This window comes from Ostrea edulis, chromosome 6, assembly GCF_947568905.1.
Source record: "Ostrea edulis chromosome 6, xbOstEdul1.1, whole genome shotgun sequence".
NCBI lineage: Eukaryota > Metazoa > Mollusca > Bivalvia > Ostreida > Ostreidae > Ostrea > Ostrea edulis.
The window spans coordinates 34,751,291-34,774,674 of record NC_079169.1 but is presented as its reverse complement, the minus strand read 5'-3'; the positions used below and the strand labels follow the sequence as shown (position 1 = coordinate 34,774,674).

The 23,384-nt window shown below is 33.9% G+C and overlaps 1 protein-coding gene and 1 long non-coding RNA gene across 2 annotated transcripts; both read left to right on the top strand.

Moving 5' to 3' along the window:
- Window positions 1–5,910: 5,910 nt before the first annotated feature.
- Window positions 5,911–6,339, top strand: LOC125683355 (uncharacterized). Its single transcript, XR_007372915.2, has 2 exons — window positions 5,911–6,032; window positions 6,262–6,339. It is a non-coding gene; the product is annotated as an uncharacterized LOC125683355 (long non-coding RNA).
- Window positions 6,340–16,143: 9,804 nt separating this feature from the next.
- LOC125683351 (lectin BRA-3-like) lies at window positions 16,144–21,576 on the top strand. The gene is made up of 6 exons (XM_048924419.2): window positions 16,144–16,249; window positions 18,056–18,144; window positions 18,848–18,921; window positions 19,209–19,293; window positions 21,063–21,272; window positions 21,499–21,576. The coding sequence occupies exons 1-6, from the start codon at window positions 16,158–16,160 to the stop codon at window positions 21,504–21,506; spliced, it is 558 nt and encodes a 185-aa protein (XP_048780376.1). The 5' UTR covers window positions 16,144–16,157; the 3' UTR covers window positions 21,507–21,576.
- The last annotated feature ends 1,808 nt before the right edge of the window (window positions 21,577–23,384 follow it).

Here is a 23,384-nt window from a genome sequence, read left to right as displayed (position 1 = left end):
AAGATATCAAGCAAGCCTATTTAAGATTAAGATGTCACAAAATCTCTATTCATAAAACGTCAGTACAATGCTTTTGACTTTCATAACAGTTAATATAAGCAAATGGCTATAACAGGTATGCCTTTCTATTGGTTCAGCTTTTATAAAATGTAGAAATCGCACTAATTTTCTGCTGCTCGTAGTTTTCTACACAAACGGCGACATATTTTATCATTCGCGTGGACTTTCTTCTAGGGTTCGGAACGGGTGAACTTTGATATCATCCAAAGTAGATATGCATTTTTCCCCCGTTTATTTGAATTGCGAGCGTTTGTGTCGCAAAATTTATATTTTGTCAAAGGCAATTTTGTTACTAGTGTAAACTATGGCGTGTAAAACGTTGCACTATTATACTAATCTTGTTATTCATATTCGAAAACTTGTAATTTATATTCTAAAGCATATCATTCATATTCGAAAAGTTGTTATTCATATTCGATAATTTTATCATTCATATTCAAAAACATGTTATTCTTATTCAATGAATTGTTATTCATATTGTAAACTTTTCATTCATGTTCAAAAACATGTTATTCATATTCGATAATATTATCATTCATATTCAAAAACATGTGATTCATATTCGATAATATTATCATTCATATTCAAAAACATGTGATTCATATTCGATAATCTTATCATTCATATCCGATAATCATGTCATTTATATTCGATAATTATGTTATTTATATATGGTGTTACCATATCTGGACCACGTGTACGCAGCACATTCATAGGTAATGAATGTCTATTGATTGATAAACTTTTGGTAAATGTTCATCGTATTACACTAACTAACATAAAGAATGTACACTTACCACCAGATATGGTAACACCATAATCTACTTTCGTTTTCACATACATGTACCCAATGAGAAGAGACTTTACAAACAGATAATACTACCCACAATGCAAATTATATTGAATAAAAATTAAAAAAAAAATTATCGAATAAGAATGACATGATCATCGAATATGAATTACATGTTTTTGAATATGAATATGTAACGTGCAACCCTATTATACAATTACTACATACAGAAGCGGTTGACTCCCCTCAGTTAACTTTCTGAGGACCTGGCAGTTTCAAAATATACAAATATATGATTACGCAAAATATACAGATAAGTGTGGAGACTACTTGTCTTTAATCAATTATGTACAATGCTCTTGAGCGATCGGCTCCTTCAGATCGATCGGCTCAATGGGACTCCTGGCTCTTGGAAGCTCAAGGTCTCGTATACCGGCTCTCGCAGCTCGGCTCCTTTTGGCTCTCGCGTTAGAATTCAGGTTTTAAAAAATAAATACTTAGAGCTAGGAAAGACTTGTTCAGCCACGTCTAAAGCTTTAAATGAATTTATTAATTCAATTCCTGAATTGCCTTCTATTCGCTTTAACAGCCGTCTGTCCAGTTTCTTCAGCATCAACTTGGAAACTGACTTGGCTTCGCGGCTTCGCTTATATTTATACTGTAGGTGTACAGCGCAACCTAGCGAAAACATAATTATGAAATGCCGCGGGTATCGGAATAACTTTTTCCGGATTGTCTCAAATAGCAAAATTATCGAATATGAATGACATGATTGTCGAATATAAATAACATAATTATCGAATATAAATGACATGATTATCGAATACGAATGATAAGATTATCGAATATGAATCACATGTTTTTGAATATGAATGATAAGATTATCGAATATGAATCACATGTTTTTGAATATGAATGAAAAGTTTACGATATGAATAACAATTTATTGAATAAGAATGACATGTTTTTGAATATGAATGATAATATTATCGAATATGAATAAAAAAAACTTTTCGAATATGAATGATATGCTTTAGAATATAAATTACAAGTTTTCGAATATGAATAACAAAATTAGTATAATAGTGCAACGTTTTACACGCCATAGTAAACAATATTAACCGGGTGTGCCCATGTTGAAAATTTTATTCATTATCCTTAGCTAAATGCAAAAAGTCTTAAGTATTCCAAGTGAACTCGAAACGTGCCTTTTGTATTCAAACCCAGTAATCTGTTTTTGTAACTGGTTGTCAGTAGTTATAACTGTGACGTACCTGACTATAGCTTTTTTTTTCATTGTAAATAGCCCATTACAAGCGGCTTTTGACTTTATCGATCTGACGGAAATTGGCATGACTCTCGTTTGGCATTTGTTTTTCTTGAACTACCCTATTTCCTCTCCTTGCTTATCAAATGATGCGCAGGTCCTTAAAAGTGAGTTATTCTTATCATGATATATTTTGTTCTGAAGTGATATGATTTGTCATGGTGAGCGGTACTGAGTCATTTTGGTTTATAAAATATTTCATTTCATATATAAATGTCTGCATTATACTATATATAATTTTTATAGAAGCAGATGGAGGTAGCCTGGGGCGTAGAAAATACATTATCTATATTGCAATCAAAGCCTGGAGATCATTGGAATAAATCATACAAGAACACATCCAATTTCAACTAATTAGCAATTTGTCTTGGATTAAGAAATAGACAAGTATCGACCTTCGAACTTTTGGCCAACAGACATTTTGCTGCCACAAGGATAACCTCGTCCGTTTAGACACGTTGCATTATCTTACAGTTCATACAATGATTTTTCAATTAGAAAACTGATTCTTTAAAACATACAATATTTTTCAGACGTGTATTTCTGTGCTTCAATCAATAAATTTCTTTCCTTCTTAGATGTTTAGGAAAGTAATCATTCAAAAACTTTATCCATAACCCCTCTTTTTTATGTCCAAGAAAATTATTGCGTATACCGGTGAGTCACGTTAGCATATACAGTAGCGCTCACGTCGAAATTACTCGAGATCGGTTATTCTTTATCTTATTGGACGCTCAATTAACTGGTTGTATATTTAACTCTTACGGACACGTCCCCTTGCCCGTGAAGGGCTGCAAAATTTAGGCCTATGCTCGGTGCTTACATCTTCGGAACAAGAAAGTGCCTCGGTTTTTGCTGTCTCATCCGAAGGACCATCCTATCTATTCGCATCTTACGACAGGTAAAGGGTACTGTTGACCTATTCTAACCCGGGTCCTCGTGGGAATAAAAAACAAACTTAACGGTACCTGCAACAAACTTTTTAAAAAGAGATTGATGACAATGGAAACTAAATTGGTTTTCATAAGTGTAAGGAATTAAATTCACCAAATTGGAAGTAACTCATTTTCATTATTTCCCAATGAAGTCCAATACAGTGGAAAACGATTTATACAGAGTTATATTGGGCGGGGTAGATGTACAAATGTAAAATATTTCAAAGTTTTGTAGCATCATAGAAAAGTCACATATTGTTAAGGAATTTTATATCTGTCCTCATTACAATCAAATGAATACAATAAATACATTTTAAAACATACAGTCCCGTGGGGATCCGAGTTAGAATAGGTCCTCAGTGCCCATTGCTTGCCGTAGAAGGCGACTAAATGGGGCGGTCCTTCGGATGAGACCGCAAAAAACCGAGGTCCCGTGTCACAGCAGATGTGGCATGATAAAGATCCCTCCCTGCTCAAAGGCTATTTATAAGCGCTGAGCATAAGATCGGTAAAGTTGGCTATTAGTAACCAGCTACTAGTAACTGGCTACTTAAAAAGAGAAAAGTTGGCTACTAGTAGCCAGCTACTTGAACCAGGAAAAGTTAGCTACTAGTAGCCAGTTACTAGTAGCCAGCTACTAAAAGTATGAAAAGTTAGCTACTCGTAGCCAGCTACTACAAAATATATAAGTTATAATTACTGATAGCTCGCTACCAGATAAAGGTTAATGAGTTTGAAAATTATTATCTATCAGATTTATTTCTAAAGAGGACGAGGAGTCGTATGAAATTTCATGCTCAGTTATCCCCAATTACTTAACGTTGCAATGCAAAATACGAATAAACTTTTTCAACTGAATGTTTACTTTAAAAGTGATACGGATTGAATTCAGATCTTCAATCATTTGATATACCATCCATTTTGAGATATCTGCTACTTTTACAATTTGATTCGAGTTACCCTGAAATTTCAACATAAGTGTGAATACCGTAAGAAACTTTATGTTTGACTTTATGTTTGTATTAGATATCTGACGAATTTACGACTATACATATGGCAAGAAGTCATAGATGGTGTTTTGGTACTCCACGAATTATCAGATATCGCTCTTTAGGAAATCAGTTACTTATACATTTTGATTATCGGTACAATGAAATTTCAAGATCCGTGTGAATACCTTAAGGAACTCCGTGTTTATATCATATATTTAGCTAACTTACAACGATACGTATGGCGAGTAGTGATATTGGGTATCGTGATATGTCATCAATTTTCAGATATCACGCTTAAGGAAGTCAGCTAATTATACCTTTTGATTGCAAGTAACCTGAAATTTCAAGTTTTTCATAAATATCTCAAGGAACTCTGTGTTTGTACTAGAAATCTGACTAATTTACAATTAACCACGTGAAGAAGACTGATATTAGGTGTCTTGATATACCATCAATTTTTAGATATCACACTTAAGGAAGTCAGCTACTTATAGCTTTTGATTTCTGACAACCTGAAATTTCAAGTTTTCAACAATATTTTAAAGAACTCTGAGTTTGTATTAGATATCTGACTAATTTACAATTATCAAAGTGAAGAAGAGTGATATTAAGTATCTTGTCATGCCATAAATTTCCAGATATCACGCTTAAAGAAGGTAGCTTCTTATACCTTTTGATTCCTGGTAACCTGAAATTTCAAGTTTTTCATAAATATCTTAAAGAACGCCTTGTTTGTATTAGATATCTGACAAATTTACAACTATCCATGTGAAGTGGAATGGTATTAGATATCTTGATATGCCATCAATTTTTAGATATCACCCTTAAGGAAGTCAGCTACATATACCTTTTGATTACAGGTAACCTGAAATTTCAAGTTTTTCATAAATATCTTGAAGAACGCCTTGTTTGTATTAGATATCTGACTAATTTACAACTATCCATATGAAGTGGAGTGGTATTAGGTATCTTGATATGCCATCAATTTTCAAATATCACCCTTAAGGAAGTTAGCTACTTATACTTTTTGATTCTAAGTAACCTGAAATTTAAAAGTTTTCCGTAAATATCTTGAGGGCCTCTGGCGTTTGTATTAGATATCTGACTAACTTACAACCACCCACGTGAAGAGGAGTGATATTAGGTATCTTGATACCTATTATCATACCTCTTCACGTGGATAGTAGTTTACTAGTCAGATATCTAACAGAAACACAGAGTTCCTTAAGCTATATATAAAACACTTTAAATTTCAAGATGTCTGGAATCAAACGGTATAAGTAGCTGACTTCGTCGAACGTGATATCTCAAAATTGATTGCATATCAAGACAGTTGATATAAAGCTCTGTAACATCGGCAAAGATAAATTAGTCAAGTATCTAACATATCTATCTGACAATTGATGGCATTTCAAGATACCTAATATCACTCCTCTTCAGGTTGATAGTAGATAATTAGTCTGATATCTAATACAAACACACAGTTCCTTAAAAGATATCTACAAAACATTTGAAATTTCAGGTAACCAGGAATCAAAAGGTCTAAGTAGCTAACTTCCTTAAGCGTGATATCTGAAAATTGATATCATAATAAGATACTTAATATCACTCCTTGTCATATGTGAGATGCTAAATTAATGATATATCTAATACAAACGCAGAGTTCCTTAAGGTGCAATGCTACCTATTATTAAGACTTATCATTATTTATATGATAGTATCCACATGGATTGGAATTACCGACCAGGCAATGGAAGGTGTGTGGAGGTCAGTAACTACTGGAGAGAGAATATCATACACCAACTGGGGAGGACCCCCAGACAATTACAGAGGAAATCAACATTGCAGAATGTTGAACTATGGAGGTAGAGGCCGCTGGGATGACGATACCTACTCTAAGAAATTTACCTTCATCTGCGAAGTTTCAGGTAGGAAACTTTTGAATTAAAAGATGAATTATAACAATTGTTTAGAATTGAGACGTTACATTATTGTTTCTTTTTTTTTATCATTCTCTAATGCTCTTCATTTGGGATTTTGAGTTTACTTTGCAAGATCAGGATTTAAAGTGCAAAGACAGGAACCTTATGGAAATGAACATAAAGTAAACACTTAAGAATTTGATGGAATGATCTGAAATGTGCTTATCATTTGTAGGTTACTGATACGGAATAGAGGGATGACTTGCAGCCATTTAGCAATGTCTGTGCATAATAAAATGATCATTGTAATATGTCAAGTTGTTCCTGTTTTATAGATAAAATACTATATAAACGTATATATAATGGTATACATTCGTTGACAAAGAATGTGGGCACTTGATTAAAAAAACCGTCATCATGAGAGTATAAAAGAACGTGAGAAATTTGTAACATATAAAACAAGGTATAAAACTGCCGTATTTCATCTTGTATCGGGAAAATTTTCGTACATATCCATTTCATATAATTTGCTTGCGCTGTAAGAGGAACGCTATGGGAAGATAAAGATTAATTTGAATTAATTATATTTTAATAATACGGCAACTTTTGTTTTGACTCTGAAATTAAAGGCATGCAAAACCATTATGATAATGATTCTTTTTATTATGTATATACATTGATTCCTAAACTACACAAAACCCCTTACAAACAAAAATACATTGCTGGATCCAGGAAATGTTCTACCAAGCTCCTGTCTTTGCTCCTCACGACAATATTAACAGTTGTGAAGGAGAAACTCCAAATGTATTGATCGACAACATATGCCGGAAGTGGTGTAAATCAATTGTGGATTCTAAAAAATTCTTAAAACTTTTAGTAAACTTGAAATCACAAACTTTTCTCAAATCAACAACATCAAAACGTAAGACTTTTCAACTCTTTGCATGACCATTCCTCACGATAAATCAAAGATTATACCTTTTAACATCATAGACAGTTGCTTCTTTAACAAAAATGGATAACGTACATATTCCTATCTAGTGATCAGTCATCCAAAAATTATTTTGTTAAACACCACTCTGATTCCACGCACAAGTACTCTGAGGTTGAAATAAAAATTTGCTTGAGTTCTTCATTGACAATATCTTCGTGGTGTTTGCGGATCAGGTCTTCCAACAGCATGTTCGAATTCCCATGAGCACGCATTGTGCTCCTTTGTTAGCGGACATGTTTTTATATTTCTATGAAGGAGAATTTATTTTTAAAAACTTCTACGTGAGATTAAGGAAAAATCTTTTGCTGTGACCTTCAATTCGACATTTAGATATATCGACGACGTATTATCTATCAGCATAATAATTATCATTCCTATGTCGATTCCAGTGAATTTGAAATAAAAGACACCACAGAGTCATTCACTTTTGCTTGATACTTAGATATTTTATTGAAAGTATATATTAACGGCAAACTAACAACTCAACTGTAAGACAAACGGGATGATTTCAGATTCTCCATCGTCAACTTCCCATATTTATGTAGCAATATTCCATTATCACCTGCATATGTTGTTTACATCTCTCAACTGATTCGATACGCAAGAGCTTGTTCTGCTTATGGTAAGTTTGTAAATCGAAGCAGGCTACTGACAAACAAGTTGATGGTGCAGGGGTTCCAACAGTCTCGTTTAAAATTAGCATTTCATAATTTCTATGGTCGTTATAACGATATAGTTTGCCAATACAACCTATCATTGGGTCAAACGCTGTCTGCAGTTTTCATGCCAATCGTTATGCCATTCTTGGTACACTGATTTTGACTACGGATAACTCCGTTTATCTGATCCAGATACTGGGCTTACGGCGGGTGTGACCGGTCGTAGATTGGTCTCTGTTGTTCTTTTTTCTTCATGTTTTTAGAAAACAGAAAAACCAATCTTAAATTCAATTACATCAGTTAAAAGACAACATCATTACAAATGTATACCTTAAACGTCAGGGGAAAAAATTGCGATTAAGACGTTTATTAATGATAATCAAAATATAACGCTGGATACAATTTATCTATAAAAGTATAACGTAGGATACAATCATTCCTAATACACTGACAATTTGCAATGGAGCATGATTTAATGTCTTTTGTGATGCCACCTGGCGTTTTTTGATATGTTTTTAAAATTTGAATATTGAACTTGATTGAACTTATTACAGGGGCTGAAGTCGTTGTGTTCTTACCACAAAAATGAATTAATTCTTCTATCTATGGAACTTCCCAACGAGCATAGTATATGTATATGTAAATAAAACATAAATTTAATATTCGCTAAGATTAATGTCATTTGGCAAATTCGTAGTGTACATTATTATACCTCAGTGTGAGAATTCTATGCAACCCGTAATCTGATTGGTTTAAACAGTCACATGCCCGGGATGAGAAAACTTCATATCTCCCTCTCAGACATCATATCTCCCTATCATATTTCATCCCTTTGGCAGCCTCGTACATTTTCCACAAATTTAACGTAAAAGACGGCGAAATATATTGTGACGCCACAATAAGTCCGAGTCATTCTACTTCCATAGTTTGTAAGGCACGAAATATGCGGGTCTCTGATACACAGTTAAATCGCCTGGTTTGGGTTGATAAAAAACCAATCAAGTAAATCAGCATTCAAGGAGAATGAAAATACAAAAACTGGTTATCATATGAGCCGTTTCTAGCAAACAATGCTCTGATTTCATCCAACAATGTTCTTCATAAAATGTCATAATGAAAATATGTGACGTCAGTTTTTGCATACTTGTAAAGAAAAAGGTTCATGATTACTAATGACGAGTTGGTTGTCATCTTTGATTGACTGTAATATTTTAACAACAGTCAACATTGCTCTAATATTTTGAGAGATGTTTTCTATGGTTCACACTTTAGCACTAATATAGTTAAGGACCTTTTTTGCTAGGAACGGCTCATATCACTGTATTTCGCTGTTTGTACCTTCTAATACGTTGACGGCGCGGTGTTACTGTTAGAGCGGTCTCAGCTACATGCAATGTATGGATGAGCGGATTCCAATCTCAAATGCATTTTTGTGGTCTTGTTTTGTTTCGGTATAATAAACAATTTATTGCATGATAGTGAGGGAGGCATGAAGATTTATTCACCCAAGAAAAATCAAATTCCCCTTGGGCGTTGCCCTCGGAGAATATGATTTTTCTTGGGTGAATAAATCTTCATATCTCCCTCACTATCATGTCAAAATAGTTAGACACTGTGTGTCTAAGTCCTGATATAATTGATACAGCTTACATTTATGTTTCCGTATAGGAAGAATTCAAGAGGACTTAAATAACAAGGATGACAAACACAAAAATGAAAAGTACTTTCTGTATTCGCATGCATCAAAGTCTAAACATAACATGTCATTTGTGTAGTTATTAGTTCTAAATTTTATTCCGTAAAGTACCTAACTATAGGTTTTCTCATTGTAAGTAGCCCGTTACTAGTGGCTCGTGACGTCATCGAACTGACTGAAATTGTTTAGCATTTGCTTTTCTTGAAGTACCTGATTTCCCCTCCTTACTTATTTTCATACCAGCTTCTTTAGTCCCTCCAATATACAAGACCGCGTTTACTATGTTAGAAATTTCAAAAGATGAGCAAGTCATTGAAAGTGTGTTTAATACAGCTGTATTATTCATAAAATGACATATGTGGTTCCGAAGTCATATAATTTGTTATGGGGAGTGGATTTGAGTCATTTTAGTTTATAAACAACAATACTTCATTTCATATTATGAAAGCCTACATTACACTATCTATAGTTTTTAATGAAGCAGATGGAAGTAACCTGGGTCATAGAAATCGTATGATCTATATTGTAATCAAAGTCTGGAAATCATTGGAATAAACCATACCAGTACACATCTAATTTCAACTAATTCATAATTTGTCTTGGGGAAATATAGATAAGTGGTGGCCTTCGAACTTTTAACCGAAATACATTGTTACCGTAAGGATAATCCCGTTCGTGTAGTAAGGTAGCATTATCTTAAAAACAGTCCATTGCTAATGTAAATGTAACATTACAATAAAATGTGGTTGTCAAATAACAAATTCAAAACAAACGTTCTGTGAATACAGTTATAAATGTCATTAATTGAACGATCAGTACATCGGCGGTTATATAACAATTAGTGAAAATTACTTTTCCAACAATTCCAAATTAAAAGATATCCTTTAATTCAAATTCAAATTTTAATTCAAATTTGATTCCGAAAGTCTAACTTTGGTTAAGGCATATCATGACATATTTTTTTAGACCTGATCTCACTTTGATCCCACACAAAATTGTGTGTGAAACATTTATTCTTTTTTTTATTGTTTTCATCATTTACGACAGATACATATACATCTTTTACTAGCACTCTCATACAGATTAAAGAAAGCTATATAGACAATTACATGTATATTCTAGTACTTATTATCAAAAAACCAAATGCTGTTATCATTAGTTGAAAAGACATTTCCATTTAGACAATTTCTTTTTGTAAATTTTTCCTTCAAAATGTAGTAATTATATAAACATTTCATGTGTTCTTTTACTGGACAACCAAAAATAACAGTTTGTATATTAAATCCCATTCTTTTATCAGAATTTTGAAAAATCCAATCTGATATTTTTACCCACAGCGAAGAGACAGAAGGAAAATAAAAAAAAGATATGCTTAATTGTTTCTGGTTCTAGTGCTCATATTGAACAAAGTGGAGAGTGTTTAATTTTTGACATGTAGGATTTTGTTAGTATCTAATATTCTATGAATGATTCTATAGTTGAACCATATCAGTCCTGACTCTTTTGCTACAGATTTGATGTTTGTATATGCATGTTTCCAATCTAAATCTAATTACAAATTTAAATCATTAACCCATTTGTTTTCGCAAATAGGTCGATGCTGTGATTTTGATATTAAATAGTCATAAATATTCCTAGAACCTTTTTTGTATTTGCATAGAATTTTAATGAATTCAGATTGATATGGTTGAAAAGTTGTATCATGTATAAGCATTTTGATATTTGGCCATGGTTGCACAATAGCTTGTTTCAATCCCTCATATGTAGTAAATGGAATCTGAATTGAGTAACCATTTGTGATACTCTGGTAGTTGATAAAGTTGTTTTGCTTGTCTAAAAAATCATATATTATATGAAACCCTTTGTCATATAATTGCTTGCAAAATATGAAAAATTTTCATTTCAAAACTTTCCAAAATTTCTCCGAAGTAAAATAGAGTTTCTCTCAAAAAAGAGTTTCTAGTGGAATTTGCTTTTTGTTTACAGTAAACAGGTCCAAAATGGCACAATTTTGTAATGTTACAACCAGTAATTTTAGAAAATAAACTGATCCAGCTACATGTAGAATTAGTTGTAAAGAGTCTCCTAAACCAAGTTAGTTTGAGAGATTTGATAAATGTTCTATATTGAAATATCTATTCTTAATTAGGTTACAGCTATAATAATTTCATTCAAAACAAAAGTTATACATGTTTAAAATTAGCTTTGTCAATAAAGAAAGGTTTAAGGCTGTATTTAAAAGACCATTTACCTCTCATTTCTAATGTCGAGTACCTATGAAGAAACTCACGTTTTCATTACAACTTTTACAGTGTCTAAATATAGACTCGCACAACCCCCTTTATATCCTTGTTCTTTTTTTTCAACTATTGTCCAGCTGAACATATCATTACTGGTGATTTCGGTATATGATGAAAGAATTGGATAGGTTACATAACCTGCTTCTATATTCATATCAAGCAGAATTTATTCAAAAACTTCTACACGACAAGAAAAAATCTCTTGCTGTGGCATTCAATTCGACATTTAGATATATCGATGACGTTTTGTTTATTAACAATAATAACTTTCATTCATATGTCGATTCGATATATCTCTCAAATGATTCGATACGCAAGAGCTTATTCTGCGTATAGTCAGTTTTAAATCGAGACAAGCTACTGACAAACAAGTTGATGGTAAAGGGGTTTCAACAGTCTCCATTGAAGTCAGCACTTCGGAAATTATATGGTAGTTATAACTATCTAGTTCGTCAATACAACCTATCATTGCGTCAAATGCTGTCTGACGTGTTTCATACCGATTGTTAGGCCGTTCTTGGCACACTGATTTTGACTACGGATAACTCCGTTTACCTGATCAGGATATAGGACTGAAGGTGGGTGTGACCGGTCGACAGGGGATGCTTACGCCTCCTAGGCATCTGATCCCACCCTTGGTGTGTCCAGGGGTCGGTGTTTGCCCAACTATCTAGTTTGTAATGCTTATAGGAGTTGTGAGTTTGGTCACTGTTCGTTATCTTCGCCTTTCATAAGGAAAATGTATTGGTTCCAGGTGACAAAACTTGTAACAAACTCAAGTTTGTTTGTAAGTGTCATTTTTAAATCTGAATTTCAACCGAATCTGGATTTCATCCCACTTATACCCAAAGTTCCCTTTCAAAAGATGAAATTTTTCAATATCACGCTTCAGGTTTAAGCTCATTTAGGGCGTTTAATTAAAGAGAAACCAGCTTAAGCTTTAAACCAATGTCAAACCGAAATCAGGTGCGGTTTAATTTTTCATTTATCGGTCTTAAACTAAAACTACTTTCTGGAAAACGGTTTGGACTGTTTTAATTTTGTTCAACATGTAAAAGTTTTGAAAGAGAAGTGTGATACTTGTCTCCAACAGTTTAATAGTATTAAGCAATTTACTGATCGTCCTTTCTATTGAAACAATTCATCAAAATGAATTCAGAACATAAAACAGACGAAATGCGTTTCACAAGACTGAAAACTCCAAATATACGAATATCTCTAATTGTTTGTAGCGTTATCTGTGTAGAAACAGGAACTAAACGATGTGTGTTCATTCTAAATCTCTCATGGAAATAATTCATTCTATATAATAATTATAATAATAACAATACATGTAGTATTGCCTCAATATAATTTGTGACACGAGGCGTCCGTTGTCGCCTTTTTATTGAGAATTCGTAGGACTAAGCGTGGGAATATCTACAATTTCATGCAAATGAAGAGAAGTTGAAGAAATATCTTCTGAGTGATTGTAAGAACATATCAAATAGACACGCAGGTGCTGTTTACTCATATATAGCTATTTAGTACTAAACAATTAGACCAGCAAATCCGTTTTAAACTTAATGAAAAATATTTGCAAACAATTAACCTAAACTCAAACTAGTTTTTGATCAATTAATTCACCCTTAATGTCCCAGTCAATGGGACGAAGGAATACAAATTACCATACCTATACTGAATTATAAAACTTTGTTGGGATTGCCATGGACAAAAATTGTGCTAATTTGTTAACTGACATGTTTTTACATTCTTATGAGACAGAATTGATTCAAAAATTTCAAAATGAGAAGAAAAATATCTTGCTTTGGCCTTCAATTCAACATTCCGATATATCGATGACGTTCTGTTTTTTAACAAATCTCATTCTTATTCAGGGGCCTCCGTGGCCGAGTGGTTAGAGCATCGCGCTCAAAATCACACGGCCTCTCACCTCTGTCGGCGCTGATTCGAATCCCGCTTGTGCCGGTAAGTGAGAAAGTTTCCCAGTTTACTTTCGGAAGGTCGTCGGTGGTCTCTTCCCAGGTAGATTGTATCTGGGTTCTCTCTTCCACCAATAAAAACTGGGCGCCACCATATAACTAAAAAATTGTTGAGTGTGGCGGAAAACATCAAAAACAAAAACAAAATATTCTTATTCATATCAATTTTATATATCCTAGTGAGTTCGAGATGAAAAAACAACACCACAGTGTGTTTCACATCTTCGTATTTAGATATTGTATTGACAATATATAGTAACGGCAAACTAACAACTCAACTTTATGATAAATGGGAGGATTTCAGCTTTTACATCGTCAACTTTCCATATTTATATAGTAATATTCCATTATCACAGGCATATGGTGTTTATGAAAGGTAAAGATAACGAACAGTGATCCATCTCATAAGTCTTAAGGAATACAAAACAGAGAGTTGAGCAAACACGGACCCTTGGATATAACAAAAGTGAGATAAGTTGCCCAGGAGGAGTAACCATCTCCTGTCGACGTCACACACACCGTGAACCCTATATATTAATCATATACTGTATATATATATATATATGACCGAAAGGTCGTGGGTTCGAGTCCTGGTCGCGACAGGGCCGACGTTGTGTCCTTGGGAAAGGCACTTTACATGAATTTCCTCACTCTACTCAAGTGTAAAAGGGGTACCTGGTATAGACAGTGAAATATATTGTTAGAATATTAGTGCTCTAGCGCTTGTAACGGCAGGTTGCAATGTATGCTTCCTAAGAGGCTGAGAAAGTTGTAGATTGAAAGAAGGTCTGCCGGGGTAATAATGTATTGTTAAGCGCTTTGAGCAGCTGGAAAAAGCGCTTTATAAAAACCAATCATTATTATTATTGTTATTATTAATATAGACGGAGTAATCCTTAGTTAAAATCAATGTGCCAAGAACGGCCTAACAATCGGTATCAAACATGTCAGACAGCATTTGGCCCTTTATCTCTCAACTGGTTCGACACGCAAAAGATTGTTCAGCATACGATCTATTTTTCAATCCAGTAAGGCTACTGGCAAATATGTTGATGTTACAGGAGTTTCAACAGTCTCGTTTAAAGTCGGTATTTCCGCAAATTCCATGGTCGTTATAAAGATCTCGTTCGCCAATACCTGTCATTGGGTCAAATTCTGTCTGATCTATTTCATACCAATTGTTACACCGTTCTTGGCACACTGATTCTCACTATAAATTGCTCCGTTTATCTGAAATATAAAGTGTTTACATCGAGTATGGCCGGTGAACAGGGTATGCGTAGTTCTCCTAAACAATTGAGCCCACCTCTGGTATATCTAGGGTTCATGTTTACCCAACTCTCTACATTGTATTCCTTATAGGAGTTATGTGATTGATCACTGTTAATTATCTTCACCTTCTCGTAGATACGTCGTAACTTGTTTAAACTGCACACTGGTTAAACACAGAGAGAGAGAGAGAGAGAGAGAGAGAGAGATCGAGAGAGAGAGAGATCAGAAGATACAATGTACATTCATTATAAAGATATTGTCATATTTAAACTGCGGGTTAGGTAGGGAGGATGTAGATCAGACTATAGATATGATTCTACTGCACTGGTGAAACAAAGAGGCGAGAGATCAGAATATGGATATGTCATAAATTGTAACAGAGAGACGAACGATAGGGATATAGATACCTTATAGATAAGTCGTAATGTATAACAATGTGCTGGTTATAGATACCTTATAACAACTGTCTTAGATAGATGCTTTTAATTACTGGGCGAGTTTTTGAGACCATAAATATAAAACACTTTGTATGACAGATTCAAGCCTAGTATGATCCTGATTTTTGATCAAAAGGTTTTAACCGCTCACACGGAAAGGACACCCGAGAATTTCAGGTGCATCTGGAATTTAAAAAGTTGTAATATGTAAACTATGAGCTGATGACATAGAGAGACGAGCGATTAGAATACAGATAAATTATCAATACAAGTATCTCGTGATATAGATTACTGTAAATGTATTACATTTGACTGTGTATTCTATTTAGCGCCTTTGGCGGAACGCAGCATCCACTAAATCAAGTACATCGCTAAATGCCATCCGTAAATCTAGATGTTTAAAGTAATTCAGGAATACGCTAAATCAAATCTACGCTAACTTGTTGAAAAAAACGATTTCCTCCAAATATCGTACACGCCAAATATAATACGTTTACAGTATATTGGCCATATTAATTTAAGTTTCATGATACGCTAATTTTCTAGTAGACATAATATGGAATGCATATCTCTATTCACATATAGCCAACAACGATCTGCCGGTGTATCAGGGGATTGTGTTCAGTATCTATTATGAATTAGAAATTAACCGATGAGATACACAATCAGAATTATTTTTAATTGCCATTGTGTGGGTTTAGATTGATATTTTGGTTTGCAGCGACATTTTGTATTGCTACCAGTGTTTTAATAGACACTTTATCATATGACTCATCGTTTTATTATTCAAGATGTTTCACTTTTCATTTTCATATAGCAAGTATATACTATATAAACCACCATTTCAATCTTCTGAGAGTACAGTTCCCACGAACGCAGCAAGGTAAGATAATTATTATTAGATCGTTATTCGTACCAAGAGTATTGAAATTTATCCAAGAATCATAGGTCTTTATCAAATAATAATCCACAATGCTCGACAGCATTAGCTATTTAAATTGCATGTTGAATAGAAAAAAAGAAATAATACATGTACATGGTAAAAATGAACATTTCTCTGGTACATCTGTAGTAGAATGTTAACGCGAAAGAAACATCAGTTAAATATATGAATAATATCACCATCGTCTCAAGCCCCGGCTGAAGCGCACGCTCCTCTTCCCTTTCACTCGTGGTTCTCTGCGTGACAATTTCTAGTTCGTTTCTCATAAATATGCATGACGAGAATGACGTAATCCGTTATCAATAGAAGTAAAAACAACCATAATGGATATGGAATGAAAACGTGTTCTTTTTGCACAAAATTATAGTAAACAAAAGCCCTACAGATCGATGACACCTGAACAGTTTCACGGTTTATTTCTTGTATATGTCCATTTGTTCCAATGGATTTTAAGGGGGTGTAATTACCAATACACAACACTCGTCGTCATTAGTCTCTGACACCCGATAGTATAAAAACTTATCACCGCCTGTTCTTAGTGACAAAGAAACATTAGCATCCTCATGAATGGACCTTCATAACTGCCGATGTTAAACACATGTGTACAAAATGATTTTGCGTTTGTTAGTGGAAGAACAAGCGTTCTGATTGGACTGAGTAATATAACAGCATTCTATAAACAGTTTAAATCTCCGATTAAGTCTTGCTCGGAAGCTCGGCGATTGACCCAATCACGGCATGCATATTTATGAGAAATTACGAAATTGTCACGCAGAGAGCCACGGGTGAAAGGGAAGAAGAGCATACGTTGCAGCTGTGGCCTGCGACGATGTTCTATCACGTGCTTAGATTGTTCTAAATAAGGGGTAATCGATAGATATACTTTTTCGTCGCCTCTTCATAATTACAGTGTACACATTCATATGTATTTACATTGCTTTAATTGTAACTCTGCTCTCTTATTTGTCGTGTTGTTGCGGTGTTAAACAGTTTGAAATTCGTACCTAATACCAACCAACATTTACTGACGTAACTATGTGTGCATTCTTACAAACTCCAGTTTGATAATCTTATCACAATCTACCTTTATGTTTCTAAGTTCATGTCCCCAAGATTATTTGTCAAGGAATTGGAGCTCATTGTTTCCTTCATACAACAGCAGAAATGCATCACAGTGATGTTTGTTTATAATATTGTACAGAAAGACGATTATTGGGGATTTTTTGAACGTGAACTAAACAACACATGATATAAAGTAATTTCACCATCCCAAACTCATCTTCATAATCTCATTATTTCGTTTCAAAGAGAATAAAGGTGCTGGTGTCAGCAACGATTAGAAATTGCAATGAATATGCAACTCTGTCACCTTTTTCAATCTCTTGGAATTCGAATTATTTCGGCTTAAATAGTTGAATGAGTAAAAAATATACATTACTAGTTGTTTGATTCTTGGTAAAAATAATAATTTTTTTAAAACTCTTTTTCATGTTTGTTCACCGATTTAAAATGATAAAGAAAAATGTAAACTAAACGCATGTTTAATACATTGAAAATGAAAATAAAATAGCATTGTTAAATAAAGTGCATATATCATTTTCCTTCATTACCATCGAAACAGTGTGCAGATGTACATGTATGTTTTAAATGATAAATATCCACGTGAAATTCTTATTTTATTCATGTATTGAACTTAGGTTTTAACTTCTACATCGCTAACTTTAACAACATATTGATATATTACAGTGGTTACAGAGAATTGACAGAAGAAAAGATGAAGATGTTTGTTTTACTGCTCAGTGTGTGCATTTTGGGAATGACTAATTCTGTTTCTGGTTAGATGAATACTGATTTATTCTCTCTCTCTCTCTCTCTCTCTCTCTCTCTCTCTCTCTCTCTCCACAATACGAAATGAAAGCAAAATGATGAAAACATCACTGCAGTTCCAAAAAATATATCGCTAGCTTCTTAGCATCATGGTTATAAAATAAGAAGAATTTAGATTTTCCCTTACGATTCCACAATGTTTAAAACGTCTAATACAAATACAAAATTTGATAGAAGTACTAGTGTTTCCATTCCATGCTAATTTTAATTTCTAACAATGATAAAGCAATGGTCAATTTCTTCTTACAGAAGAAAACTTTTATCCTGTATATTAAAAATATCTTATTGTATAACAATGTAATTCTACAATAAAATAAAATTCAGGGGTAGAAAATGATAACAGATGAGTTTCCAAATCTTATAGCTTAAGTGCACTTGTCATTTCGTAAAACACCAAGAATATAATGCATATACATATATTTGTAAGCAATCGACTGTAGTTTCGTTACTCCCTATAATTTGGCATGAAAATACATTGATACAACATTTCGTAGATCAGTGACACAGCTAGTAATAAAATCAGAATCATAATTGGCTTCTTTTTGGAGAGGAGTTGGACAGAAACGGGGACCTATACTCACTATTAGCATGCCTTACTGCAATAGCTTAACATTCATAGCAAACCTTTGAATGAGTGGACTTTCTTTTCAGGGGCGGAATGGTTAAGATACAATAAGCATTGGTATTATCACTCTACTCAAAAATTGAATTGGATGGGAGCCCAGGTCTGTATTGTGTTCATAACGAGAATTGAAATTTGGAAAATCTGAAAAGAAAATTATCGATGCTACACTCTTTCTTGAATCGTGGAATGTCATCACCTTTAAATTTTGTGTTTACAACTTTGCATTTTACCAAAATTGTATTTTTAAGAATGGATTTTTTTTCATTCTTATTTACATTTACGACTTTAACATGGAGGCCATTTTGTTTAATGATTTTTTTAAGGAGACCATTGAAGGAATGTATAGGTACGGTACTGAAATACGTTCATAAAACTTTGTTATTGTAGTTGTACTGCCGACGCCAGGGTGGAAATTTGGTACACATCGACAATGCACAAGAGAACAACTGGTTATCTTCAAAGTACACAGCAGGTTGACTTTCTTAATTTAAAAATAGGCGGGGGGGGGGGGGTCATACACAGAACAAACTCTTGCGTATCGAATTAGTTGGGAGATGTAACCACCATATGTAGGTGGTAATGGAATATATCTACAAAAGTATAGAAAGTTGACGATGGAGAAGCTGAAATCATTCTGTTTGTCATAAAGGTGAGCTGTTTGTTAGTTGGTAGTCAATATTTGTTTTACTAAGTAAAAGAAGAGGTTGCCGACTCCGTAGTGTCTTTGATCTCGAGTTCACAAGGATATGACGAATCGACATATGAATGAAAATTATTATTGTTAATAGATAAAACGTTGTAGATATATCTAAATGTCGAGCTGAAAATCACTGTAAGAGATTCTTTTCTCATGTAGAAGCTTTTGAAGAAACTCTACCTCATAAGAATATAAAAACAGGTCATCTAACAAAGGTGCATATGTTAAATTAGAATAATAATAATACATTTGTACTTGTTTATTTGCAATTTCAATTCTAGATATTCGTTTCAATAATAGTTTCATAAAGGTACAGATCAGAAATGTTACATTAACAACAAGATTAACAATGTTTGCCTTTCTTTTCAATTGTTTATTTAAGGTGCAATGCTACATATTATTAAAACTTATTCGGAATTTTCCCCAAATCAATAACACTAAAACCTATGACTTTTCAACACTATAAACTACCATTCCTCATGATAAATTAAAGACTACATTTTTTGACATCATAGACAATTGCTTCTTGAACAAAAATGGAAAACGGAAATATTCATATCTAGTGATGAGTCATTCAAAAACTTACTTTATTAAACACCACTCTGATTACACGCACAAGTACTCTGAAGTTGAAATAAAAAATATGCTAGAGTTCCTCATTGAAAATATCTTAATAGTCTTTGGTGATCAGGTCTTCCAACAATCTGTTGGAATTCCCATGAGCACGAATTGTGTTCCTTTGTTAGTTGATCTGTTTCTATATTCATATGAAGCAGAATTTATTCAAAAACTTCTACGTGAGAACGAAAAATCTCTCGCTGTGGCCTTCAATTCGACATTTAGATATATTGATGACGTTTTGTCTATTAATAATAATAACTTTCATTCATATGTCGATTTGATATATCCCTGTGAGCTCGAAATAAAGGACACCACAGAGTCGTCCACTTCTACTTGATACTTAGATATTTTATTGAAAGTAAACATTAACGGCAAACTGACAACTCAACTGTATGACAAACGGGATGATTTCAGCTTCTCCATCGTCAACTTCCCATATTTATGTATCAATATTCCATTATCACCTGGATATGGTGTTTATACATCTCAACTGATTCGATATGCAAGAGATTATTCTGCGTATAGTCAGTTTTTAAATCGAGATAAGCTACTGACAAACAAGTTGATAGTACAAGGGTTTCAACATTCTCGATTGAAGTCAGCATTTTGCAAATTCTATGGTCGTTATAACTATCTTCTTAGTCAATACAACCTATCATTGGGTCAAATGCTGTCTGACATGTTTCATACCTATTGTTAAGCCGTTCTTGGCACACTGATTTTGACTTTGATAACTCCGTTTACCTGATCAGGATATAGGGCTCACGGCGGGTGTGACTAGTCGACAAGGGATGCTTACTCCTCCTAGGCATCTGATCCCACCTCTGGTGTGTCCAGGGGTCCGTGTTTGTCGAACTATCTATTTTGCATTGCTTGTAGGAGTTATGAGATTGATCACTGTTCGTTATCCTCACTTTTCATAGTATCCACATGGATTGGAATTACTGACCAGGCAGTGGAAGGTGTGTGGAGGTCAGTAACTACTGGAGAGAGAGTACCATACATCAACTGGGGAGGACCCCCAGACAACTACAAAGGAAATCAACATTGCGGAACGTTGAACTATGGAGGTAGAGGTCGCTGGGATGACGATACCTGCTCTAAGAAACGTACCTTCATCTGCGAAGTTTCAGGTAGAAAACTTTTGAATTAAAAGATGAATTATAACAATTCTTTAGAATTGAGACGTTAGATTATTGCTTCTTTTTCATCATTCTCTAATGCTCTTCATTTGGGATTTTGAGTTTATTTAGCAAGATCAGGATTTACAGTGCAAAGACAGGAACGTTATGGAAATGAACATAAAGTAGACACTTAAGAATTTGATCGAATGATCTGAAATGTGCTTATCATTTGTAGGTTACTGATACGGAATAGAGGGATGACTTGCAGCCATTTAGCAATGTCTGTGCATAATAAAATGATCATTGTACTATGTCAAGTTGTTCCTGTCTTATAGATAAAGTACGGTACAAAGGTATATAAAATGGTATACATTCGATCACAAAGAATGTGGACAGTTGATTTTTAAAAACTGTCATCAATAGAGTATAGAAGAAAGTGAGAAATTTATAACATATAAAACAAGGAAATGAAATTTGAGCCAAAAGACTGACGTATTTCAGCTACAGATCTAGTATCAGGAAGATTGTCATACATATGAAAGGTGAAGATAACGAACAGTGATCAATCTCACAACTCCTATAAGCAATACAAAATAGATAGTTCGACAAACATGGACCCCTGGACACACCAGAGGTAGGATCAGATGCCTAGGAGGAGTAAACATCCCCCGTCGACCGGTCACACCCGCCGTGAGCCCTACATCCAGATCAGGTAAACGGAGTTATCCGTAGTCAAAATCAGTGTGCTAAGAACGGCCTAACAATCGGTATGAAACATTTCATACAGATTTGACCGAATGATAGGTTGTATTGACGAACTAGATCGTTATAACGACCATACAATTTGCGAAATGCATATCCATTGTAGAGAAGTTGATTGCGCTGTAAGAGAAACAAAGATTAATTTTAATTATTTGTATATTAATAAACTGGCCTCTTTCGTTTTGATTCTGGAAGCAAAGGCATGCAAAACCATTATGATAACGATTCTTTTTATCATATATATACATGTATAATGTAAAATTATTACTTATTTTGAGCACCGTTCATGTTCGCTGTTCGGTTCGCCATGTGTCAAGTCTAAATTAGATAATGATGTGTTCTCTCTGAATATCGGCCAATTTTTAAAGTTCAGCAGAAATCGTAACATTTACATACAAAGAAAGCCTTACAAAACCGGACATCGGCCACTTTTTATAAAACGTTTGTTAACAAACATGTGTAATTTCCACTAATAATACCGGCCACATTTTAAGACCAGAAAATTTTGGTCAGAGGGGGTTGTCAAGATCGAGCAGGTGTAAATAATGACCAACCGGCCAGGATGAAAATTATCCATCGGAGTTGTGAAAAAATACAAGTGGACTCTATGATTTCTCTGGTTTACGTGTGATGTCAAGGGTTTTAGTGACACCTGGGAAGTCCAAGTGACCCTTCCAAATCATGTACAAAATGTAAATAAACTGAATTTTTATTTCTCATCACAATTACACAATTGTATGTACAGAGATTTAGTACATGTATTTTATATAAAAGTGATGGTAATAAATCACTACATGTTTTGAGGCATGCGTGAATATGGAGATTGGCAACATATGCAGTTTTAGATTCGAGTAGTCATTCGGTCGTGGAGCATAGTTTATTGATATTTTTTATAAAGGAACCCAATTTTCTTTAAAAGGATTGCTTGTTTGAATTCATTATCTTTTCAAATGTGATGATATTTTTGAAACGTATTCGTTTCGGTGATAAACATTAATTGTTTTCTTATATCAATCAGAGACTTGCAATTAAACATGTAGACATTGTAGTGTAATTCATCACCAATTTCATTTAAATCACATTTATTACAATGTCTTGTTTCTCTGGTCTCGTTTCGTCAACGTCCTTTTACAATAGGTAAGTGATGGTTAAACGTTCGAAATTTACAAAAGGTAATAGCATCTTTTCTAGATAGGATATCCAAATATTTTTCGAATTTTAATCCATCCTTGTATATTCTATAGTTTATAGTTTGTGATAGCGTTTTATTGTCAAGAATTTCACTTTTGCTTCAATGGATCCAGTAAAATAAGTGTTACTTTTGACTTTAGCCAGTTTGGATTACATGCGTTATTTTGC